This window comes from Manis javanica, chromosome 3 (assembly GCF_040802235.1).
Source record: "Manis javanica isolate MJ-LG chromosome 3, MJ_LKY, whole genome shotgun sequence".
Lineage (NCBI taxonomy): Eukaryota > Metazoa > Chordata > Mammalia > Pholidota > Manidae > Manis > Manis javanica.
The window spans coordinates 145,353,509-145,380,780 of NC_133158.1; the positions used below are offsets into that span (position 1 = coordinate 145,353,509).

Below are 27,272 nucleotides of genomic sequence, written 5' to 3' on the forward strand. Positions count from 1 at the left end.
CTGTCTCTAGTATGGTTTCATGTCTCTTTTAGTAAATAAATGTAACTAGTAAAATACATAAAATATACATGGTAAAATATCTAGGAGTGAGATTGCAGGGTGGTAAAGTAAGCATTATTTAACTTTATAAAAAATGTGAACTGAGAGTTCCAGTGGTGCTACATTCTTGCTGACACTTGGTACTGTCAGTCTTTTTAATTTTAACCATTTGAGTAGTGGTGTAATAACCTCACTGGGATTTTATTTTGTATTTGTCATTTGTATATCTTCTTTCATAAAATGTGTTTTCAAATTTTTTCCCTTTTTTTTTTTTTTTTTTAACATTTTATGGAAGAGAGATTTGGCTCCTTAACCACCACCCTCTTTTTATTTATTTTTATTTTTTTTATTTTTATTTTTATTTATTTATTTATTTTTTTTTTGAGAGGGCATCTCTCATATTTATTGATCAAATGGTTGTTAACAACAATAAAATTCAGTATAGGGGGGTCAATGCTCAATGTACAATCATTAATCCATCTCAAGCCTAATTCTCGTCAGTCTCCAATCTTCTGAAGCATAACGAACAAGTTCTTACATGGTGAACGAATTCTTACAGAGTGAATAAATTCTTACATGGTGAACAGTACAAGGGCATTCATCACAGAAACTTTCGGTTTTGATCATGCAATATGACCTATAAACCATCAGGTCAAATATGAATATTCATTTGATTTTTGTACTTGATTTATATGTTGATCCCACATTTCTCCTATTATTATTATTATTTTTATTTTTAATAAAATGCTGAAGTGGTAGGTAGATGCAAGATAAAGGTAGAAAACATAGTTTAGTGCTGTAAGAAGGCAAATGTAGATGATCAGATGATCAGGTGTGTGCCTATGGACTAAGTATTAATCCAGGCTAGACAAGGGCAGCAAGACATCCACGGATGCAGAAGATTTCTCTCAAAGCAGGGGGGGTGAGGTTCTGAGCCTCACCTCTGTTGATCCCCAAATTCTCACCTGATGGCCCCCCTGCGACTGTGCCTGTCTTAGGTTGTTCCTCCCTTGAGGAATCTTACCCGTCTCTGGCTAACCAGTCATCTTCCGGGGCCATACAGGGAAATGTAAAGTTGGTAAGTGAGAGAGAAGCCATATTGTTTGCAAAGGTTAGCTTTTTACTTCTTTGCAGATTTATGCCCTGTGGCTTCTATGCCCAGCACTTGTCTCGAGGTATCTTTACCACCTGGAGGAATTATGATACTCGGTAAATTCGATATGAGGCACGAATTCTATTTAAGGTTTGTAATTAGGAAGGAAGAAGAAAAGCTATAGATGTAGCATATGAAGGAAACTTGGGAGGATTGATTATTTCTTTGACATATCTTCTTGTATAGTACCTTAAGTATGTATAGGTTTTAAACTACTAACTAATTTGCACACACATATTAACATAATAGGAATACGGTGACATAAACAAAGCAAATCTATAATTACCAGCCATCTCCAGTGAAGCCAAGAAAACCATTTAGGCACCCTAGGCATTTGTGAAAATTTATCTATGATATGATGGATATTTTCCAACTGTACTTGAACCATCAGACAAATTAAAGCAGCCCATTTCTGGGATCTGTTCACATCCCATATGTTCTTTTAACCATAGATAGTCTATAGTCATGAGATTTTGGGGTGCTACAACTTGCACCCCTCCCAACTCCTGGTTGAGTTCCAACAGTACAGATCCAGTCAAATTCGTTGTCTCATTGTATGCACATGCCAGCCTAGACATCTCCCTCCTCCTTCTTATGGCAAGTCCAGGAGACGGTGGGCTGGATGCAGCCACAACCGCAGCATTGTCCGGATCCCTGTGGAGGCTTTTTGATGATCATCCCCCGGCACGAGTCCTCCAGAGAGTGCTGATGCCGGAAGCTCCTCCTCATATCGTATCTTAGTTCATTTTCTGGGTATCCAAGCTAGGCCTTGATCTTCTGCATAGAAACAAACAGACCCTTTGCCCACACTTTGACATGCCCTCTATACCACCGTGCAGAACTCATTGGAGGTCAGCACACAGTAACTGCTTTTTTTTTTTTTTTTTTAATTAAGAGAAAGGAATATTATCAGAAAAGAGTACCTCCATAGCTGATCATCTGACACCCTTTAAGTGATCAACATTAAGGATATTTAAAGCATGCGTTGATCTTTGATTTACCAATAGTTTTATCCTGTTAAGGAGTAATCCCCCTTTTCTTTCTTTCTTTCTTTTTTTTTTTAAATTTTTAATCTACACTTACCTGAAGAATACTATGTTTACTATGCTCTCCCCTATATCAGGTCCCCCCTAACAACCACATTACGGTTACTGTCCATCAGCTTAGCAAAATGTGGTAGAGTCACTACTTGTCCTCTCTGTGTTGTGCAGCCCACCCTCCCCTTTCTCCCTCCCCCCCATGCATGCTAATCTTAATACCCCCCTTTTTCTTCCCCCCCCTTATCCCTCCCTGCCCACCCATCCTCCCCAGTTCCTTTCCCTTTGGTACCTGTTAGTCCATTTTTGGGTTCTGTAATTCTGCTGCTGTTTTGTTCCTTCAGTTTTTCCTTTGTTCCTATACTCCTCAGATGAGTGAAATCATTTGGTATTTCTCTTTCTCCGCTTGGCTTATTTCACTGAGCATAATACTCTCCAGCTCCATCCATGTTGCTGCAAATGGTTGGATTTTTCCACTTCTTATGGCTGAGTAGTATTCCATTGTGTATATGTACCACATCTTCTTTATCCATTCATCTACAGATGGACATTTAGGTTGCTTCCAATTCTTGGCTATTGTAAATAGTGCTGCGATAAACATAGGAGTGCATCTGTCTTTCTCAAACTTGATTGCTGCGTTCTTAGGGTAAATTCCTAGGAGTGGAATTCCTGGGTCAAATGGTAGGTCTGTTTTGAGCATTTTGATGCACCTCCATACTGCTTTCCACAATGGTTGAACTAATTTACATTCCCACCAGCAGTGTAGGAGGGTTCCCCTTTCTCCACAGCCTCGCCAACATTTGTTGTTGTTTGTCTTTTGGATGGCAGCTATCCTTACTGGTGTGAGGTGATACCTCATTGTAGTTTTAATTTGCATTTCTCTGATAATTAGCGATGTGGAGCATCTTTTCATGTGTCTCTTGGCCATCTGTATTTCTTTTTTGGAGAACTGTCTGTTCAGTTCCTCTGCCTATTTTTTAATTGGGTTATTTGTTTTTTGTTTGTTGAGGCGTGTGAGCTCTTTATATATTCTGGACGTCAAGCCTTTATCAGATCTGTCATTTTCAAATATATTCTCCCATACTGTAGGGTTCCTTTTTGTTCTATTGATGGTGTCTTTCGCTGTACAGAAGCTTTTCAGCTTAATGTAGTCCCACTTGCTCATTTTTGCTGTTGTTTTCCTTGCCCAGGGAGATATGTTCAAGAAGAGATCACTCATGTTTATGTCTAAGAGGTTTTTGCCTATGTTTTTTTCCAAGAGTTTAATGGTTTCGTGACTTACATTCAGGTCTTTGATCCATTTTGAGTTTACCTTTGTATATGGGGTTAGACAATGGTCCAGTTTCATTCTCCTACATGTAGCTGTCCAGTTTTGCCAGCACCATCTGTTGAAGAGACTGTCATTTTGCCATTGTATGTCCATGGCTCCTTTATCAAATATTAATTGACCATATATGTTTGGGTTAATTTCTGGGGTCTCTAATCTGTTCCACTGGTCTGTGGCTCTGTTCTTGTGCCAGTACCAAATTGTCTTGATTACTATGGCTTTGTAGTAGAACTTGAAGTTGGGGAGTGAGATCCCCCCTACTTTATTCTTCTTTTTCAGGATTGCTTTGGCTATTCGGGGTCTTTGGTGTTTCCATATGAATTTTTGAATTATTTGTTCCAATTCATTGAAGAATTGCTGGTAATTTGAGAGGGATTGCATCAAATTTGTATATTGCTTTCGGCAGGATGGCCATTTTGACGATATTAATTCTTCCTAGCCATGAGCATGGGATGAGTTTCCATTTATTAGTGTCCCCTTTAATTTCTCTTAAGAGTGACTTGTAGTTTTCAGAGTATAAGTCTTTCACTTCCTTGGTTAGGTTTATTCCTAGGTATTTTATTCTTTTTGATGCAATGGTGAATGGAATTGTTTTCCTGATTTCTCTTTCTATTGATTCGTTGTTAGTGTATAGGAAAGCTACAGATTTCTGTGTGTTGATTTTGTATCCTGCAACTTTGCTGTATTCCGATATCAGTTCTAGTAGTTTTGGAGTGGAGTCTTTAGGGTTTTTTATGTACAGTATCATATCATCTGCAAATAGTGACAGTTTAACTTCTTCTTTACCAATCTGGATTCCTTGTATTTCTTTGTTTTGTCTGATTGCCGTGGCTAGGACCTCCAGTACTATGTTAAATAACAGTGGGGAGAGTGGGCATCCCTGTCTGGTTCCCGATCTCAGTGGAAATGCTTTCAGCTTCTCGCTGTTCAGTATAATGCTGGCTGTGGGTTTATCATATATGGCCTTTATTATGTTGAGGTACTTGCCCTCTATTCCCATTTTGCTGAGAGTTTTTATCATGAATGGATGTTGAATTTTGTCAAATGCTTTTTCAGCATCTATGGAGATGATCATGTGGTTTTTGTCTTTCTTTTTGTTGATGTGGTGGATGATGTTGATGGATTTTCGAATGTTGTACCATCCTTGCATCCCTGGGATGAACCCCACTTGGTCATGGTGTATGATCCTTTTGATATACTGTTGAATTCTGTTTGCTAATATTTTATTGAGTATTTTTGCATCTACATTCATCAGGGATATTGGTCTGTAATTTTCTTTTTTGGTGGGGTCTTTTCCTGGTTTTGGTATTAGGGTGATGTTGGCTTCATAGAATGAGTTTGGGAGTATTCCCTCTTCTTCTATTTTGTGGAACACTTTAAGGAGAATGGGTATTATGTCTTCTCTGTGTGTCCGATAAAATTCCGAGGTAAATCCGTCCGGCCCCGGGGTTTTGTTCTTGGGTAGTTTTTTGATTACTGTTTCAATTTCTTTGCTTGTAATTGGTTTGTTTAACTTTTGTGTTTCTTCCTTGGTCAGTCTTGGGAGGTTGTATTTTTCTAGGAAGTTGTCCATTTCTTCTAGGTTTTCCTGCTTGTTGGCATATAGGTTTTCATAGTAGTCTTTAATAATTCTTTGTATTTCTGTGGAGTCTGTCGTGATTTTTCCATTCTCATTTCTGATTATGTTGATTTGTGTTGACTCTCTTTTTCTCTTAATAAGTTGGGCTAGAGGCTTATCTATTTTATTTTCTCAAAGAACCAGCTCTTGGTTTCGTTGATTTTTGCTATTGTTTTATTCTTCTCAATTTTGTTTATTTCTTCTCTGATCTTTATTATGTCCCTCCTTCTGCTGACTTTAGGCCTCATTTGTTCTTCTTTTTCCAGTTTTAATAATTGTGATGTTAGACTATTCATTTGGGATTGTTCTTCCTTCTTCAAGTGTGCCTGGATTGCTATATACTTTCCTCTTAAGACTGCTTTCGCTGCATCCCACAGAAGTTGGGGCTTAGTGTTGTTGTTGTCATTTGTTTCTATATATTCCTTGATCTCTATTTTGATTTGTTCATTGATCCATTGATTATTTAGTAGCATGTTGTTAAGCCTCCATGTGTTTGTGAGCTTTTTTGTTTTCTTTGTAGAATTTATTTCTACTTTCATACCTTTGTGGTCTGAAAAATTGGTTGGTAGAATTTCAATATTGTGGAATTTACTGAGGCTCTTTTTGTGAGCTAGTATGTGGTCTATTCTGGAGAATGTTCCATGTGCACTTGAGAAGAATGTATATCCTGTTGCTTTTGGATGTAAAGTTCTATAGATGTCTATTAGGTCCATCTGTTCTAGTGTGTTGTTCAGTGCCTGTGTGTCTTTACTTATTTTCTGCCCGGTGGATCTATCCTTTGGGGTGAGTGGTGTGTTGAAGTCTCCTACAATGAATGCATTGCAGTCTATTTCCCTCTTTAGTTCTGTTAGTATTTGCTTCACATATGCTGGTGCTCCTGTATTGGGTGCATATATATTTAGAATGGTTATATCCTCTTGTTGGACTAAGCCCTTTATCATTATGTAGTGGCCTTCTTTATCTCTTGTTACTTTCTTTGTTTTGAAGTCTATTTTGTCTGATATTAGTACTGCAACCCCTGCTTTCTTCTCACTGTTGTTTGCCTGAAATATGTTTTTCCATCCCTTGACTTTTAGTCTATGCTTATCTTTGGGTTTAAGGTGAGTTTCTTGTAAGCAGCATATAGATGGGTCTTGCTTTTTTATCCATTCTATTACTCTATGTCTTTTGATTGGTGCATTAAGTCCATTTACATTTAGGGTGACTATTGAAAGATATGTACTTATTGCCATTGCAGGCTTTAGATTCGTGGTTACCAAAGGTTCAAGGTTAGCTTCTTTAGTATCTTACTGCCTAACTTAGCTCGCTTATTGAGCTGTTATATACACTGTCTGGAGAGTCTTTTCTTCTCTCCCTTCTTATTCCTCCTCCTCCATTCTTCATATTTTGTGTGTTTTGTTCTGTGCTCTTTTTAGGGGTGCTCCCATCTAGAGCAGTCCCTGTAGGATGCCCTGTAGAGGTGGTTTGTGGGAAGCAAATTCCCTCAGCTTTTGCTAAATTTTTTCCCTTTTAAAAAGCCAGGTTGATTATTCCAAGGAGTTGTAAGAGTTTTTGTATATTCTAGAGATAAGACATTTATCAGATACACATCTTATATATTTTTTCCCAGTCTTGGATTTGCCTTTTCATTTTTTTATTAAGGTATTATTGATATACACTCTTATGAAGGTTTCACAAGAAAAAAAATGTGGTTACTACATTTACCCATATTATTGTGTCTGCCCCATACCCATTGCAGTCACTGCCGATCAGTGTAGTAAGATGCCACAGAGTCACTTTTTGTCTTCTCTGTGCTACACTGTCTTCCCCATGATACCACCCACACAATCTGTGGCAATCATAATACCCCTCCATTCCCTTCTCCCCCCCTCCCCACCTGCCCTTTGCCACCCCTCCCATTTGGTAACTGCTAGTCCCGTCTTGGAGTCTGTGAGTCTGCTGCTGTTTTGTTCCTTCAGTTTTGCTTTGTTGTTATACTCCACAAAAGAAGGAAATCATCTGGTACTTGTCTTTCTCCTCCTGGCTTATTTCACTGAGCATATCCTCAAAGCTCCATCCATGTTGTTGCAAATGGTTGGATTTGTTTCTATCTTATGGCTGAATAGTATTCCATTGTGTATATGTACCACCTCTTCTTTATCCATTCATCTACTGATGGACACTTGGGTTGCTTTCATTATCTTGGCTATTGTAAATAGTGCTGCAATAACACAGGGATGCATATGTCTTTTTGAATCTCAGAAATCATATTCTTTGGGTAAATTACTAGGAGTGGAATCCCTGGGTCAAAAGATTTCTATTTTTAGTTTTTTGAGTAACCTCCATATTGCTTTCCACAATGGTTAAACTAGCTTACATTCCCACCAGCAGTGAAGGAGGGTTCCCCTTTCTCCACATCCTCGCCAGCATTTGTTGTTCTTAGTCTTTTTCATACTGGCCATCCTAATTGGTGTCAGGTGATACCTCATTGTGGTTTTTATTTGCGTTTCTCTGATAATTAGTGATGTGGAGTGTCTTTTAATGTGCCTGTTGGCCATCTGAATTTCTTCTTTGGAGAATTCTCTCTTCACATCCTTTGCCCATTTTTTAATTGGGTTATTTGCTTTTTGGGTATTGAGCCATGTGAGTTCTTTATGTATTTTAGATGTTAATCCCTTCTCGGATATGTCATTTACAAATAAATTCTCCCATACTGTAGGATGCCTTTTTGTTCTATTCATAGTTTCCTTTGCTATACAAAAGCTTTTTAGTTTGATGTAATGCCATGTGTATATTTTTGCTTTTGTTTCCCTTGCTCAAAGAGATGCACTCAGGAAAAAGTTGTTCATGTTTATATTCAGAAGATTTTTACCTATGTTGTCATCTAAGAGATTTATGGTTTCATGACTTCTTACATTCAGAAATTTGAGCCATTTCGAGTTTACTTTTGTGTATGGGGATAGACAATAAACCAGTTTCATTCTCTTGCATATAGCTGTCCAGTTTTGCCAACACTAGTTTTTGAGAGTTGTTATTTCCCCATTGTATGTCCATGGCTTCTTTATCATATATTAATTTACCATACATGTTTGGGTTTATATCTGTGCTTTCTAGTCTGTTCCATTGGTTTATGTGTATATTCTTGCACCAGTACCAAATTATCTTGATTACTGTGGCTTTGTAGTAGAGCTTGAAGTCAGGGAGCATAATCCCCCCAGCTTTATTCTTCCTTCCCAGGATTGCTTTGGCTATTTGGGGTCTTTTGTGGTCCCATATGAATTTTAGAACCATTTGTCCTAGTGCATTGAAGAATGCTGTGGTATTTTGACAGGGATTGCATTGAATCTGTAGATTGCTTTAGGCAGGGTGGCCATTTTGACAATATTAATTCTTCCTATCCATGAGCATGGGATGTGTTTCCATTCATTGGTATCTTCTTTAATTTCTCTCATGAGTGTCTTGTAGTTTTCAGGGTATAGGTCTTTCACTTCCTTGGTTAGGTTTATTCCTAGGTATTTTATTCTATTCTTTTTGATGCAATTGTGAATGGAATTGTTTTCCTGGTTTCTCTTTCAGCTAGTTCATCATTAGTGTATAGGAATACAACACATTTCTGTGTATTAATTTTGTATCCTGCAACTTTGCTGAATTCAGATATTAGATACAGTAGTTTTTGAGTGGATTCTTTAGAGATTTTATGTACATCATGTCATATGCAAACAGTGACAGTTTGACTTATTCTTTACTAATCTGAATGCTTTTTATTTATTTATTTTGTCTGATTACCATTGTGAGGACCTCCAGAACTATGCTGAATAATAGTGGAGAGAATGGGCATCTTTGTCTTGTTTCTAATCTTAAAGGAAAAGTTTTCAGCTTCTGGCTGTTAAGTATGATGTTGGCTATGGTTTTGTCCTATATGGCCTTAATCATGTTGAGGTACTTGCCCTCTATACTCATTTTTTGAGAGCTTTTGTCACGAATGAATATTGAATTTTGTTGAATGCCCTTTCGGCACCTATGGAGATGATCGTGTGGTTTTTGTTCTTCTTTTTGTTGATGTGGTGGATGATGTTGATGGATTTTCAAATGCTGTACCATTCTTGCATCCCTGGAATAAATCCTACTTGATCATGATGGATGATCTTTTTGATGTATTTTTGAACTCAGTTTGTTAAAATTTTTTGAGTATTTTTGCAAATATGTTCATCAGGGATGTTGGTCTATGATTTTCTTTTCTGTAGTGTCTTTGCCCCATTTTGGTATTAGAGTGATGCTGGCCTCATAGAATGAGTTTGGGAGTATTACCTCCTCTTCTACTTTTTGGAGAACTCTAAGAGAATGGGTATTAGCTCTTTAGTAAATGTTTGATAAAATACAGCGGTGTAGCCATCTGGTCCAGGGTTTGTTCTTATGTAGTTTTTTGATTTCCAATTCAATTTCATTGCTAGTAATTGGTCTGTTCAGATTTTGTTTCTTTCTGGGCCAGCCTTGGAAGGTTGCATTTTTTCTAGAAAGTTATCCATTATTCTAGGTTATCCAGTTTGTTAGCATATAATTTTTCATAGTATTCCCTAATAGTTCTTTGTATTTCTGTGCTGTCCATAGTGATTTTTCCTTTCTCACTTCTGATTATGTTTATGTGTGTAGACTCTATTTTCTTGATCTAAGTCTGGCTAGGGGTTTATCTATTTTGTTTGTTTTCTCAAAGAACAAACTCTTGCTTTCATTGATTCTTTTTATTGTATTATTCTTCTCAATTTTATTTATTTCTGCTCTAATCTTTATTATGCCCCTTATTCTACTGGCTTTGGGCCTCATTTGTTCTTATTTTTCTATTTTCTTTAATTCTGAGGCTAGACTGTTCATATGAGATTGTTCTTCTTTCTTGATGTAGGCCTGTATTGCAACATACTTCCCTCTTAGCACCACCTTTACTGCATCCCACAGATTTTGCATTGTTGAGTTATTATTGTCATTTGTCTCCATATATTGCTTGATCTATGTTTTTATTTGGTCATTCATTCATTGGTTATTTGGGAGCATGTTGTTAAGCCTCCATGTGTTTGTGGGATTTTTTTGTTTTCTTTACATAATTTATTTCTAGTTTTATACCTTTGTGGTCTGAGAAGGTGGATGGAACAATTTAAATCTTTTTGAATTTACTAAGGCTCTTTTTGTGGACCCTCAGTAAATTCAAACGTATTCTTGAAAATGTTCCATGTGCACTTGAGAAGAATGTGTATCCTGCTGCTTTTGAATGGAGAGTTCTGTAGATATCTATTAGGTCCATTTGTTCTAATGTGTTGTTTAATGCATCTGCCTTCTTACTTATTTTCTGTCTGGTTGATCTATCCTTTAGAGTGAGTGGAGTGTTGAAGTCTCCTAGAAAGAGAGCATTGCATTTGATTTCCCCTATTATTTATTCATTTATTTATTTTTATTTTGGTATCATGAATATACAGTTACATGAACACTGTGGTTACTAGATTCCCCCCATTATCAAGTCCCCACCACATACCCCATTTACAGTCACTGCCCATCAGTGTAGTAAGATACTAAAGAATCACTACTTGTCTTCTCTGTGCTGTACTGCCATCCACGTGCCCCCCCATACATTATGTGTGCTAATCATAATGCCCCTTTTCCCCCTCATCTCTCCCTTACCACCCATCCTCCACAGTCCCTTTCCCTTTGGTAACTGTTAGTCCATTCTTGGGCTCTGTGAGTCTGCTGCTGTTTTGAACCTTCACTTTTTGCTTTGTTCTTATACTCCACAGATGAGTGAAATCATTTGATACTTGTCTTTCTCTGTCTGGCTTATTTCTCTGAGCCTAATACCCTCTACGTCCATCCATGTTGTTGCAAATGGTAGGATTTGTTTTCTTCTTATGGCTGAATAATATTCCATTGTGTATATGTACCACCTCTTCTTTATCCATTCATCTACTGATGGACACTTAGGTTTCTTCCATTTCTTGGCTATTATAAATAGTGCTACGATAAACATAGGGGTGCATCTGTCTTTTTCAAACTGGACTGCTGCATTCTTAGGGTAAATTCCTGTGACTGGAATTCCTAGGTCAAAAGGTATTTCTATTTTTAGTTTTTTGAGGAACCTCCATACTGCTTTCCACAATGGTTAAACTAATTTACATTCCCACCAGCAGTGTAGGAGAGTTCCCCTTTCTCCACAACCTTGCTAACATTTGTTGTTGTTTGTCTTTTGGATGGTGGCGATCCTTACTGGTGTGAGGTGGTATCTCATTGTGGTTTTAATTTGCATTTCTCTGATGATTAGCAATGTGGAGCATCTTTTCATGTGCCTGTTGGCCATCTGAATTTCTTCTTTGGAGAAGTGCCTGTTCAGCTCCTCTGCCCATTTTTTAATTGGATTATTTGCTTTTTGTTTGTTGAGGTATGTGAGCTCTTTTCATATTTTGGATGTCAACCCTTTATCAGATCTGCCATACTTTAGGATGCCTTTTTGTTCTATTGGTGGTGTCCTTTGCTGTTCAGAAGCTTTTCAGTTTGATATAGTCCCACTTGTTCACTTTTGCTTTTGTTTCCCTTGCCTGGGAAGATATGTTCATGAAGAAATTGCTCATATTTATTAGTCTAAGAGATTTTTGCCTATATTTTTTTCTAAGAGTTTTATGGTTTCATGACTTACATTTAGATCTTTGATCCATTTTGAATTTACTTTTGTGTATGGGGTTAGACAGTGATCCAGTTTCATTCTCTTGTATGTAGCCATAGAGTTTTGCCAATACCAGCTGTTAAAGAGGCTGTCATTTCCCCATTGTATGTCCATGGCTCCTTTATCATATATTAATTGACCATAAATGCTTGGGTTAATACCTGGACTCTATATTCTGTTCCAGTGGTCTATGGGTCTGTTCTTGTGCCAGTACCAAATTGTCTTGATTACTGTGGCTTTGTAGTACAGCTTGAAGTTGGGAAGTGGGATCCCCCCTGCTTTTTCTTCCTTCTCAGGATTGCTTTGGCTATTCGGTGTTTTTTGTTGTTCCATATGAATTTTAGAACTATTTGTTCCAGTTCATTGATGAATGCTGTTGGTATTTTGATAGGAATTGCATTGAATGTGTAGATTGCATTAGGCAGGATGGTGATTTTGAGAATATTAATTCTTCCTACCCAAGAGCATGGGATGAATTTCCATTTATAAGTATTCTATTTAATTTCTCTTAGGAGTGTCTTGTAGTTTGCAGAGTATAGGTCTTTCACTTCCTTGGTTAGGTTTATTCCTAGGTATTTTTTATTCTTCTTGATTCAATCTTGAATGGAATTGTTTTCCTGATTTCTCTTTCAGCTAGCTCGTTAGTGTATCGGAATGCAACAGATTTCTGTGTATTAATTTTGTATCCTCCAACTTGGCTGAATTCAGATATTAGTTCTAGTAGTTTGGCATGGATTCTTTAGGGTTTTTTATGTACAATATCATGTCATATGCAAACAGTGACAGTTTGACTTCTTCCTTTCCAATCTGGATGCCTTTTATTTCTTTTTGTTGTGGCTAGGTCCTCCCGTACTGTGGGGAAAGTGGGAAACCTGGTCTTTTTCTCAATCTTAGAGGAAAAGCTTTCAGCTTCTCACTGTTAAGTATGATGTTGGCTGTGGGTTTGTCATATATGGCATTTATTATATTGAGGTAGCTTTCCAACCCCACTACTCACCAGAGCACCATGCAATGTACGTTCATGCCCCAGAGCAGATCTCCAGGGCTAGGTGTTTAGTAGTCCCAGGCCTCCACTCCCTCCCTGCTTTTCTCTTCCTTCTGCTGGCGAGCTGGGGTGGGGAAAAGGCCTTGGGTCCTGCCAGGTCATGGCTTTAGGTATGTTACCCTGTTCCGTGAGGTCTGTTCTTTTCTCTAGGTATATACAGTCTCGTGCAGCCTTCTTTCCTGTTGCTCTTTCAGAATTAGTTATATTAATTATATTTTTCTATTATATGTTTTTGGAGGAGTTCTTTGCCTCACCTTTCATGCTGCCATCTTTAATCCTACCCCTTTCATTTTCTTAACATCAACTTAGCCACCCAAACATGAATATTAGGTCCTCAGTCCTCACCAGACTATGACATTTGTTTGGCAGTTTTATTTCTTAATTTTCTCCATCTTTCCTTGCATGTTTGTTCAGTCTCAATTCTTACCATATTTTACATTTCTCTATAAGCTGCTTTTGATTTTTAGAAGATGAGTAATAAGCAAAATTTGAAAAGGGAAGTATTGGAGTAGGAAGTTAGAAGCATATTATGAGATCATGGCAAAAAAAAAGTAAATCATGATTATTCTAATATGCTTCTGAACTTCCTGTCTAAAGGGTTTAAAAGGCTTCCATTTTTACTTTATTCTTCTGTTAAATTTATTTGTAATTTTTTAAACAAAATGTTGGTATTATTGAACTTAATTTCAGTTAGGAATATTATAAACTATCTAGTCTCTGATAATCTAATTTACATGTGTGGAAGGCAGCTTCTAAGATGGCCCCTAATGATCTCCATTCCCTTGTATTCATGCCCTCAAGTAATCCTCTCCCCTTGAGTATGGGCTGGTCTTAATTGATTGCTTCTAATAGAATACAAGAGAGGTGATGTTAATTCCAAAATTAGGTTTTTAAAAAGACTGGTTTCTGCTTGGGTGCTCTCCTAGCATGATGGCTCACTCTGGGGAAGCAATGCCATGCTGTGATGTAGCCAGGTTACAAACGGATTTTTGAGACCAGCTATCAGCCCCACGAAAGAACTCGGACATACATGCTCCACCAGTCAAGCCTTGAGATGACTGCAGCTCTAATAACTTGACTGCTGCCTCTTAAGAGGCCTTGAGTCGGAACCACCCAACTAAGCCATTTCTGGATTCCTAGCCAATAGAAATTATGTTATAATAAATGTTTGTTGTTTTAAGCTGCTAAATCAGCAGCAGTAGATCACTAATATATGTTATATCTCAAAGAACACACAAACTGCCATCTTCAATTTTGATGGTTTTCTCTATAATGACTGGAAGGGAGATTAATGCAAATCTGTAAAGATTAGATTGTATGTCTGTTTTTGCATCATAAGAAAATATAGATTCTCTCCAAATTCTGTGACTATGTTTGGGATGGTATGAATTAAAATATAAGCTTCTATGGCATAAAGCAAACGCCCTCAATCAAGAGTGGTCTTATTCTAGAACAATTGAAACTGAGACACAAGAAGCCCAGGGAACTGTTGATCAGGAGACACTAGTCCATGCATTAAAACACTTGGGTCAGAGAAAACAAAGTCTGGTTTAAATGAGTACCCCTTCCCCTATCAAAGTCACTAGAGAAGAAGTTCAGAACTGCTCCTATTGATGTCCATGGAGATGCTTCTCTAAGCACATGCACCCAGGTGAATGGAGGCTCCAAGAATGGTAAGCCACTATAGGGAAAATGTAAGTTCCTATGGCCAGGATCCTCACCTGACCATAAACTACTTGACATAATTGGCCTACTGTATAGCTAATGCCTACAGATATGCTAACAATGAGCCATTACTGTCAGCATTACTATATAGAAAGCTCCAACCAGCGCTCTCCCAGAGGCAGAGATGGAAACAGATTGTGAATGCCCTAGAGGCAGACAACTCCAACACCCAACCTGCCACCATGGGAATAAAGCTTTGTATACACCCTTTTACCCCTAACATTCTGTTGTTGTTATTTGGTATCACAGAATCCAGAGTGAACTTCCCCATGGGCAATCCCCATCAGGCGAGAAATTTGGCATTATCGGCAGGATAAGAGGTATAGTGCTGCAAATGTCTCCCTTGTCCCTTTGGGCCCTTAGTGGTTGTATTTGCTCCTCACCTAGGGCAGCCCATAAATAGGTACCCACGCTGTGGTAGATTTGGGAGAGGTGGAAGCGATGCAGGCACAGTGGGGAGTATGGTCTGCGACTGAGAAGGGTCTAAAGTGCCTCATGAATATAAGAGCATCTTACTGGGGAGTTTTATCTTTATAGCTAGTGCATGCTCCTCCAGTAGCACTACACACAGACCCCTCAGTAAACCCCAGAGAGAGAGGGGGGTAAAGGTATGGTATACTAGACCTGGACGGACCCCCTTCCTGCCATGGTCCTATCACAGGACCACTCTCTTGCATGTATCCTACCCGATGGACAAGATTTGCCTATGTTAGCATCATTAAAATGTGTCTTATTGCCCTTAAGGTTAACCTCCTCTAATGTCTTCATGGACTGGGCACACACACCAGCAAAAACTGCTACTTTCTGGGTGTGCATTGGGCTCCCTATCAGTACCGCTACTGACCTTCTGTGGAAAGTGTGAATCGTGAACTGGGACTGGTTTGAATACAGCTGGAATGACCACTTGGTGGCAATCGCTCTCCTCAGGCTTGAGGACAACTATTATCATCATAATTTTTGTTGTTACAAGGTTCCAGCTTTCTCGCACAGGGACCATTGCAGAAGATTGATTTCTCCTGTGGAAATTCAGAGTGATGAACTCATCTGAGTAGAACTGGTCTGAATGCAGCTGGAATGACCACCTGGTGGCAACTCCTCTGGCTTGAGGATTATTATAGTTTTTGTTATCTGTATCATAATATTGTTATCTGTATGTTGCTGTCATCCTCTGTTGCTATTGTGGAATCTATGCTCCAGCTTTCTTGCACAGGACCATTGTGGAAGATTGAGAGCACACAGATTGTGAGGTGAGAATCCAGGTGGGTGAAGTGTAGGGAAAATGGAAGTTCCTATGGCCAGGATCCTCACCTGACCCTAAACTACTTGATGATGTAATTGGCCTACTGTGTAGCTAATGCTTACACACCCTTTGTCAATGACCCATTATTGTCAGTGGTACTATATAAAAAACTCCACCCAGTGCTCTCCACCCAGTGTTCTCCCTGGAGGCAGATGTGATTCCAGCACTTAACCTGCCACCCATGAGGATAAAGCTTGGTATAAGCCCTTTTACTAACTTCTGTTGTTATTTGGTCTCACTGAATCCAGAATGAACTTGCCTGAGATATTGACTCTCCCAAGAAATGGTGGAAAGACCACCTAATATATAGGATAGCTCAAACTCAATAAACATTTATCATGTAAACTGTGTCAAGCACAGAGGTTGATTATTGTTCTGCAGGAACTGAGAGTCTGAGAGAAGTGAGATTTTATGTTTTAAAGCAGATTAAAAAGCATGTGTATTGTATTAATTTAGTATTGCTTCTGTAACAAATTACCACAACTTAAAACACCACAAATTAATTTTATCACAGTTCTAGAGGTCAGAAGCCCAGCATGGGTGGGTGTCACTGGGCTAGAATTAAGGCATTGGCAGGGCTCTGTTCCTTCTGGAAGCTGTCAGGGGGAAAACTGCTTCCTTGCCTTTTCTAGAGACTGCATGTGTTCCTTGGCTTGTGGACCCTTTCTCCATTTTCAAAGCCAGCAGCATAGAAAGCATCTTCAAATCTCTCACTGCATCTTTCATATTTAAAGGATCCTTTTGATTAAATTGAGTCCATCCAGATAATTAAGGTTAGATGATTAACAATCTTAATTCCATCTATAACACTAATTCCCCATTGCCATGTAAAATAATATATTCACAGGTTTTGAGGATTAGGACATGGGCATCTTTAGGAGGCATTATTCCATTACCCCAAATACAGTCATAAAATCACATTAATTAAAGCAATTCCTAAGTGTTCCTGCCAGTCTGCATAAAATAGTCTTGTAAGATTGAAATGCTATAAAATACAGCCTATGATTAACCTGGCGCTAGAATGCTGAATGGTATTTCCATAACTGCTTATTAAGACAGTAGATTATAGAACATAAACCTGAATTAGGACAAGACAAAAAGGATCCTGAAAACATCATCTGAATAAGTATCCACACCAATGATAGCATTCTCTCCACTAATGGCCTGATTTGTAATTATTATTTCCTGGTATAATTCAAGGGGACTTTTGAGTTCTTTTCTCAGACTAATAAAATGACAAAAAGTTAAAAAAAACACTAATTAGTGAATCCAGGCCAATGAAAACTATTTTCTCTTCTTAAGGTAGCTAAGAAAAGCCTCTATTATACTTCCCTTCTCTCTCCCCTAAAGCCCTTTCCTGACAATCTCCAGCTATTGTCTCCTTTCCTTCTGCACTTAAAATTTTCCAAGTCATATATACTTGTGTCCTTATAGCTCATTCACTGTATTTCTTTACAAATGCCTTTTTCCTTACCTCAACTCTGCGTTAAAACTTCAAGGATTCCCTTAATCTTCCAATGATTGAAACTCAAAGATCATTCCTTTTCCTTGAATACTCAGCAGCATCTCTAACGTTGGGGCAATGCACTGGTCTCAGTCTTGGATGAATTTCTTCTTTAAATTCTCCTTTGATTGTTCATTTTCCTTGCCATTGCCTTGACAGAGCTTCCTGAGTGTCACATAGACTACTGGCATTTCCAAATGTTCATACCTTCAGACTTGAGGCAGCCGGTGGGGCCTGAGCCTGTCAAGGTCTCTTGCCCAGGTTACTTCCAGTTTCCATCATTCTTCTCTGGTATCCCAAGGTGCTCTGCAAACATTTTCTAACTATGAATGACATTAAAATGTTGAAAGCACTGCCTCCTAAAGACACAGGTCCCTGACCTAGGATGGTTTAACATACTGATTTTTTTACTTTTACAATGGTGCCAAAGCAATACGTGTTCAGTAGAAACCATACTTGGAATTACGAATTTTGGTAAGTTTCCCAGGTTCTTGATATGCAATATGATCCTCTTCCAATGCTGGGCAGTGGCAGTAAGTGACAGCTCTCAGTTAGCCATGCAATTACAAGGGTAAACAACCAATACACCTACAACCATTGTTTTTCAGTTTCAATATAGTATTCAAAAAATTACATGAGATATTCAACACTTGATTATAAAATAGGCTTTGTGTTAGATGATTTTGCCCACCTGTAGGCTAATACAAATGCAAGTGTTGTGAGCATGTTTAAGGTAGGCTAAGCTAAGCTATGATGTTCAGTAGGTTAGGTACATTAAATACACTTTTTACTTACAATATTTTCAATTTACAATGGATTTATCAGGACATAACCCCATTGTAAGTGGAAGAGTATGGCCCAGTAATCTGCATTTTAGCAAGCATTTCAAATAATCCTAAAGTAGATGTTCCAAGGACCTCACGTGAATAAACACTATGCTCTTCAACCATTTTATCAGAGTCTTCTAGTTCAATTGCTGCTTGTTTTGATGCAGTGGTCTCTATTTAATAAATATTAATGAATACCTATGTAAAACACACTGTGCCTGGCAGTGGGCATAGAGTCCTGACCTTCAGAGAGTGAAAGCCAATTTTCTTGAAATGTTTTCTAAAATGCAGATTACTGGGCCATGCTCTGAATATACTGAATAAATCACTGGGTGATTATCTCAGGAATCTATATTCTAATAAGTACCTTCATTGATTTTTAAGCATGTTCAAGTTAAGCAGAATAGTCTACAGAGGGCAGGGAAAAGCATACTGGATAAAAGATAAAGCTCAAAGAAAATATAGATCTTCTTCCACTTCAATGGGGTTATGTCTTGATACATCCATTGTAAATTGAAAATATTTTAAGTCAAAAGTGTATTTAATGTACCTAATCTACCAAACATTATAGCTTAGTTTAGCCTACCCTACATCTGTAATACTTTCTGAAGTACTCAGAGTATAAATTACAAATGATGATAATTATTGAACATTTGACCTATTTCTATCCTAGTTTTAAACTGAATATTTTCAACATTGTCTTTTTCTTTGGCCAGCTTTTCCTCTTTGTGTCTCTATTTCTATTAAAGGCATAGTCATTATTCTCTTAAATCATCCAAGTCCAAATGTCAGGATGGATGTTGGGTAGGTTTTAATCTGTCCTGTGCTAGCTTCAAGAGGAAAGGGGTCAACTTAGCTTCCATGGTAAGAATAAAGGAAGTAGCAAGTGCTCAAATTCGATTTCCCTCCATCAAGAAAAGTTCAGGTTGGTTTATTTCTGAATTACAATTGCTTCTTCTACCTTACTATTTCCTTTCTGGATTTGAGCACAGTAAACTTTTAGTAGTCATGTGTCTAAATGTCTATTTCACACTGAAGTGGAAACAATGGCTTATCTGGGCATAAAAATCTACATTACTTCCCCTCCGTATTTTGAGGATATTGCCTCATTATTTTCCTTATTTGGTATCATTGGCCAATCTGGTTCTCATTCTTTCTAAGTATCTATATACACCCTCGGAGCTTTATGATTCTTTGAAATTACATTATCATGGGTTCAAATGTAGAACTGAAAAAAAATTATCCTGTCAACTCTCAAATTTCCCTTTTCAATCTAGGTTCTAAGGATTTCTGGCTTTCATTAGTTCTAGAAATTTTCTTGATCTATTTCTTCAGGCATTTTTACAGTTGCTTCTATCTGTTCTTCCTTCTTTGTAGAACTTTTCACCCTCTATGAGTTTGTGCTGCAGGTTGTCTTTGATTTAGTTTCCCAGGTTACTAATATAGTCTTTGGTTGTGAACATTCTGCCTAGTTAATTTTTTTTTAAGATCAAATTTTACTTTCTGGTATCTGTGGTTAAGCTTTTTTTTTTTTTAAGTGATTGCACTATTTTCTGATGTCTCTGAGGCTATTTCACATTTATCCACATATTTAACATTTTTGATACTCTTCTTTAATATCCAAGTTGCCATCTGACAACATTTCTCTTCACTAATGTTCTTGTTCTACAAGTACACTTGCAACAAATTCTTAGTTTTCTTTTATCGAAAATATTTTCACTCTTTAAAGGATATTTTCACAAGATAAATGTAGCTTGAGTTTTTTCCTGAAGCACTTTAGAAATGTTTCATTAGTTGCAATATAACTGGGCTAAAAATTCAGCAACTAAATGTGGCTCACTTAAAGTGTTGCTCTTTATTTAAATAGGCATACGTATATTTGTACATAAAGCAAATGCTAAAAAACATCTTTATTTTTTGAGTGACATGAACAAAAGGCTGCCTGTTGAAAGCATTAAGACAAAAGTGGGCTCACAGTCTGGATTTTGCACCTGTCTGAACCAAGTCTGGCTGAGATGAGTTCAACTCATGTCTACCCAGAACAGCAGCTGCTTGGAGATAAGACTTCATGATTTTTCTTGTTCAAGCTTGAATCCAAAAATCAAAAGCAAACATCTCTTTTTATCAAAGCCAAAAATCTCTTGTGGTAGTAAAGAGTTGTTTTAAGTTTTTAAATTAACCTAAGAGTTTGTTCAGGTGAGAAGTTAATGGTTTTATATTTTTCTATTTATTCATATTATTCTCTTTTAAAAATCAAGGTTTTATCCTTCTAGGAAAATAAATTGGAAGTACAATGCTTTATAAATTTCATACCCTATAAACTAGTCATTTCATAAATTAATACATAAAGCAAAAATTTGAAATGTGGCTAAGAATTTTTTGAAAAATATTCTTTGAACATCCACAGGGGACAGTATTTTGCAGACACTAAATTCATGCTTTAAAGATATCTAAAGACTAGGAAAATGCTTATGGTAACTATGAAGTTTGGTTCTGGTTTTGGAAAAAAATTTCATATATGGAAAATGGAAACAAAATACACCAAAATAATGATAGTAGCTAAAATCATGGGTTGCATGGTTTCCTTTACCTAACCTTCTATAGTTTTTAGATTTTCAAAGAGAATGCATTTTCATTTAAGTCAGGAAAAATGTACTTATACTAATGGCCATACTATCTCTTTCTGGATTGCTGAAAGAAACCACAGCCAAATGGAATGACACCTGGCACCAAATACACTATTTCTCTCCACGTTATTTACCTATCACAAGTTAGGGAAAATAAACTGCTGCCTTTCCCCCGACACAAAAAATGTTAACTCTTTGACTCTGGATCATTTGGGAATAATTTCAACATAGGGCTGGTAATGTTTCAGTTCAGAATAAGTTCCTGTTCGTAAGACTCTCCCAAAATTATATATATACTTTAGCCAGAGCTAAATATGTATATATAAATAATATATACAAATAAATACTTTAATATATATAAAAATACATATATGTATTTTATTTAAATATATATAAATATATATATACATGTTATAGCCAGAGCACAATTTTATTTGACCTGTACAAGAACATAGATATTTGTACTTCTAAGCAAAAAAGCATTACATTAATTTATTACATAAGGGTCTCTGATAATTGACATGGCAGTCCCACTCATCATGGGAAATTCTTTCCTTTCACTATACACAGCAGCGGCAAAAGCTTAGCCAGACTGTTAATGGCTCTTTTGATCATAAAGAAATGTTCCCTAGATTCAATGAGGTATATGGGTCCACAGAGAAAATACATCAGGTGATCCAAGTCTTGACACTAGAAATCAAGCATATAATATTCATAGGAGAATCTTGAGGGCACAGGTTATGACATCTGTACATTTATAATACAGTCCACAGGGCTGGGCATACAGTAGAAACCTAAGAATACTTAAAGGATGAATTGTATTTCCATAGCCAATTCTATTGTCCCACTCTTCAGAAGCACAGCTTAAAATGGTGGTGTGGCAGAGCCTTTTATATTAAAAGAGTTGAGGAAAAACAGTTTGTTAAGTTCAGTTCCAGTTTCATCCTACTTTTGTGTGGCTATTTATCATGTTCATTGATAGAACTAAGCATTATATGATTAGATGCTATCAAGTAGCATTCCTTGACCCAGCAACTATGTCATAACTGTGTTGTGCTTCTAGATTAACTCAATGGTTTGTACTTAATGCAGCACAAAACACCCCAAACGAATAGTCTATCTTAGAAGTTCTTTCTAGGTTTATAGTACCTTCTATCAAATAAAATTTTGATATCTGCCAAGTTCACTTATAAGAAATATCTATATTAAAATATTTATGAAAACAAATTTTTAGGTGCTAAAAATTACAGTAGCTATTAGGGGTCTTAACACAAAAGAGGATCCTGTAAATCAAAACCTTAAATTTTAGCTAAGTACTCTCAAGCTACCTTTATTAAATGATTATAATTTGAAGTTATGTGGCAGAACACTGGTTAGCACCAAACTATGTCATCTTGATAGACTCTACCTCAGACTATATGTCTGATAATAAATATTTAAGTAAACTTGAACATTCATTGTTACAAAGACTTACATGCAAGGTGATTTTGTTTTATTTCCTATCACAATACTATACTTAGTCAAGAAAATATCAATGACTGTTTTGTGCATGGAATACATTCACTTTCAACTCAGTGAACAGATCAAATCAGTGTCCCCCAACTACTTTCAAAGTATAAAATAAATACAAATTTAATAATAGAGATTATAAATACCTAAGTTTTAACTCCTGCAGCAGGCAAGAAAATGGAAAAAGTAACACCTGTGAATACACGTAGGGGTCCTTTGATCAACAAATGTCACTACACATATGGTGCCCATATGAAGAATTGGGTGGCTTAAGGAAGTGCTAATAATTTATGATTAAAAATAAGGCTGAGAACGGAGAAGACAAGTAGTGACTCTATATCATCTTACTATGCTAACGGACAGTGACTGCAATGGGGGTGGTGGGAGGGACTTGATAATAGAGGTGAATGTTATAACCACAATGTTGCTCATGTGAAACCTTCATAAGATTGTACATCAATGATACCTTAATACAAAAAAAATAATAAGGCTGAGAGATTTGCCAACCTGTTTGTGAGCCTTAAATGTCTAAAAGCTGAAAAGTGGTAACACAGCTATTCTTTGTAGACTTTAACAATCAGAATTTCATTTCTGCAGCTCAGAAGATTTAAAGTTCACATCTGTACAAACTAGAAATTTCTAGACTGTACTAGCTATATGTAAACTTTTATATTAAATAATCCATGTTTTTTTAGGGTATAAGGTAGATGCCAAAACCTTAAATTTTGAGCTCAAATTCATTATCCTGTCCATACAAATAAGTTTTTATTTCTTCAGCAAATGTAAATGGAAAGGGAAAGTAGTATTTTTGAGAGAAAACTGCATGGCAGGAAGTGTGAGCTATTTTTGCCTTTGTGTTTTAAACCAAATTACAAGTATTATTTGCTTATTTAGGTATAGATATTTATGACAGCACACTGTAACACTGAAACAACTTTGACTCTAAAACAAGATCCAACACCCACCCCCCAACAAAAAAGCAACAATAACACCAAACTAAAAAATACCACCTTTAAAGTTTCCCTTTAATTCTCTGATGAAACATTTAACATGTGCTGTTATGGAAAGATAAACATTGGAAATGAATACATTTGAATTCAAAACTATGTATTTTAGCTGTTTTTTTAATCAAATCCTTTAAGCACTTGACAATTTGACCACAGTATTTTACTGGTCTCAAATTATTTAATATTTCTAATTTTATATCCAGAAAGTATGTTTTCTTCGTCTGTCTACTTATGAGTAATGAATGAATTAGTAGTATGTGCTTAAATTGATATTCTGAACTACCTAATGGATTATTTAGAAAAAATTGATATTCTGAACTACATAACGGATTATTTAGAAAAGGGTAGTGTTCAAATTAGAAAGTGCCAGCACCAACAATGGCATCTGTTGAATGCAAATAATTACTTTTAGCAATCACCTAAATACTAGATTAATTACAAGTCCAAGAGTAAAGAATGCCAGATGCTCATTAAATAATACTGAATACTTTTTACAGGTCAGACATTAAACTAGCCACCAGGAATCCAATGACCAGACAAAATGTTAGCAGTAGAGCTAGAATTTATATAAGAGATGGTGAGCATGGAACCCTCTGTGTTCAAGATGAGTGGATGACTTAATGAGGAGTCTGTCACCTTTATGAATTCTCTGACTTATATAACGTAATAAATAAATAAAAACGGTGGATCAAATGGCAGATTACTTGACATAAATGTAAACTCACATACTCTTTCTCCCTTATGTCCCCAAAGAATGTTTACTCCCTACAGTTAACTGTAAAGCAAAGAAATCAGCAGCATGAGTCACTTTTATATAGTTAATTACAATAAATTTAGCCTAAATTTTTGTGATATGGCTGTCGCATTTGAAGAAGGCTACAGAGAACGATGACTGAGACATCTATTGGCATGTAGCTGACACGATGGTCCTTTCCATCTTAAGTATAAACGAAGAGTGTTCTTTGATGTATGCCTACTATTTGTGGTCTGTTACTATTTCTGATCCTGACTCTTGTGTTCATTGCCTTTGCTCAGAAAGAGTCACCCAAGAGTTTAAATTACACTTTTGCTAGATCTTTTTTAAAAAGGTACTAATTATACATTCATGGTTAAGGCCACTGCCCTTTTTGATATAATCAAGGATAAGTACAACTCAAAAATTGTCATCATATTCTTAATTGTTACCCATTGTACTAATGTTACAATTACATAAGAAACACCACAACTGCTCAAATTATCTATGGATATATTTAGTCCCTACTCTCAGAAGCTTTTAGGAGAGCAAAGCCTAATACAAAATTTGAAATGTGTTAAAATAACACTGATGGTTAAGTGTCCCAAGAGCTCCTAATCAAGTGAATTAAAACAGCAATAATAAATATGCTTGAGTTTATTCACCCCTTAATTATAATAACCCTTAGAATAAAATGTTATTTTTTCTATATTAATCATTTCATCTTTTCTACTGTTAATTATCCCTTCAATTATTGCTTTTATGTTGTTCAGTTTTAATACTAACACATTTAAGCCCATATATTTTCCTTTAAAAACAACAAAATCTATGGAGTAAACTGCCAACATCTTAATCTTAAAAAAAAAATGTTCTCCAAGTTGCATAGACAGAGAAGTTAAGAGATCAAAATAAACTAGGACACCAGGTCAGTTCAAACTTGGGCAAAAAATGACCACTCTTCCTGTCTTAGGAATTGAACTAGATTGTTATTACTTTTATATAATCTCCAAAGGAGGAACTTAAACACACACAGAAAGAAAACTGAATTATAATGGAACAATTTCTGGATGCCTTCTTCCTAAGGCATTACACTGTTTCACTTGGAAACGTTTAGGGCTGGCAATTGTTTACCTGAAGTGCTCTCTCTGCTTCCCTGCCCTATTTGTACCTTTGATAGAAAGAGGAGTCTCTTTCCAAACAAGGCTAGCTTTGTAACAAAGCAAGCAGAGAAAAGCGCGCATGGAAACCTACAACCACTCCAGGTAACAGCAAAACCCTCCAACTTTGTTGTGCTCTCATGAAAACTTATGAAGAAAATGGTTTTAAAAACGTTTCTCTTTTCAAAGAATTGTCATCTCATAGAACATTCGCTGCCCCTCATTTGGAAATGAAACATGTGTGGATACGTTCCTGTAAAGCTAATTCTCATCAGAAGTTCCACGGAGATGGCAGTTCCCCTCATCTTGCAAAGCAGCTGCGAGGGCAAGACACTGGACGGGGGAAGCAGGCGGGGCACCCTTAGTCGGGCCAGGTTGAGCACAGCCGGCACCCGGGTTTGTGTGTGTCGGGGTGCGGAAGCCTGTTTGGATCTTTCCCCACCTCAGACCCCCAAACCCTTCCCTTCCCTTCCCTCCCTCATTCCCAAGTTCTCCCCACTTCACCTCCCGAAATCCTCCTCTCCCACCGTACGCCCCCAAGTCCTCTTATTCCCTCAAACCGCCTCCTGGAGTCATTTGAATTTCCTCTCGCCCGTTCGAGTTCTAACTCGTTCTTTTCCGTTAATGAAGCTCCCCTCAAGATCCCTGAATTCCTGCACGACGGCGGGCTCTCGGCAGCCGACACTCACGAGAAGAAGGGATCATCCTCAAAGCTGCTGCTCAGCATCCCGAACATCCTGGCTTACTCTCCGGCGGCGGCGGATGCAGATAGAAGACGGTGTAACTCGCCGCAGTCGCGACCGGAGCCTCCCTCCCCGTCGCACTCAACGCTCTCCTCCCGGTTTCGAGGGTGGTGCCTGCCGGGATAGGCGGTGCGTGACGCTGATCTGCTTTCCCATTGGACGCTGGTCCGATGACGTCACCAATCGGAGGCGGGAACAATGCGTCGCTGTCAGGGCAACCGCGATCAACACAGGGGAGGCGAGAGGTTTGGCCTCCCGCCCGCCAGGCAACCAACCCTTCGTGAAACCTCCTGAGCTACGAGATAGCTTGTTCTCATCGCTTCAGGAACACAGAAATTAGACCACCCTCTGTGTGACCTTGGACAAATCGTCCTGGGCCTCCAACACCAAGTCCCTTTGGGAAAATGGAGATGGGTCAAGATTTGGGCTCGATGACATCTGAAGTCCCATTCACTTGCCACGGTGTATGATACACGAGAGAGTCCTATACCCCAAACACTAAAGGTAGTCGGTCAAAATCTGGACACAAAAAATTAGAACTTATACGTAGACATGATATTTAAAAATGAGAAAGTTCTTCTCTTTTTGGTCCTATTTCCAGTCTCTATTTCAAGGAGCATTTCTTACTTCGACGCCGGTATGTCTTTAACACTTCTCCAGCATTCCTTAACCTAACAGAGCAGGACTCAGGCACAAGGCCTACAGCGAGAGGCCACGTCCACCTAAAATTCCATTACTATATTTTGTTCTAATTATATTTATATATGACCCTTTTGTTTATGGCACCTGAAACTAGTTTAAAATTTAAAGCAGTGCTGTTCATTAATAGCTAGTTTTTAAAAATTTAACTGAAAAAGTTAATTTAAAGAAATAGTATGGATGGTATTTGGATACCAGGGGAGCGGGAGAAAGATATTATGACAGTGGTACTCAGTGAGTTCTCAAAAACACTGTCCTGAGGCCTTCCAGGAGCCTAGACACACAGGTGGAGAAGACAGAACAAAGACACCACATTTAAGAGAAGAATGATGAGAGTATAAGAAGAGAGAAAATGCACTTTGCATATTCACCCTTAATTCAGTGGACTCCCCAGCCTCTTGAGGGGACTGTTCTGTGGAGACAGAGAGCCATGCCTCCTCAGGGCTTCCTGGGACTTGGCTGAAAAGGTGGCACTCTGCCAGCATGACGAAGTGCACAGAGCCTGATTTGGAGGTGGCAGGAGTACTTAGGGGTTATTTTGGG

At 37.6% G+C, this 27,272-nt stretch overlaps 1 protein-coding gene across 6 annotated transcripts in view; it reads right to left on the minus strand.

Annotated features, from left to right (window-relative positions):
- MLF1 (myeloid leukemia factor 1) overlaps positions 1-26,144 on the minus strand; it is a 50,886-nt gene extending 24,742 nt beyond the window's left edge. For 4 of the 6 annotated variants that reach the window (XM_073232166.1, XM_017654871.3, XM_017654865.3 and 1 more), the window contains exon 1: positions 25,977-26,143. In XM_073232166.1, the coding sequence (XP_073088267.1) occupies positions 25,977-26,023 (47 nt within the window). In that variant the 5' untranslated portion in view covers positions 26,024-26,143. Of the gene's footprint in view, positions 1-25,976 lie in introns of all 6 variants that reach the window. The other 2 variants (XR_012129400.1, XM_073232165.1) reach the window with 1 other exon arrangement.
- Positions 26,145-27,272: the final 1,128 nt, after the last annotated feature.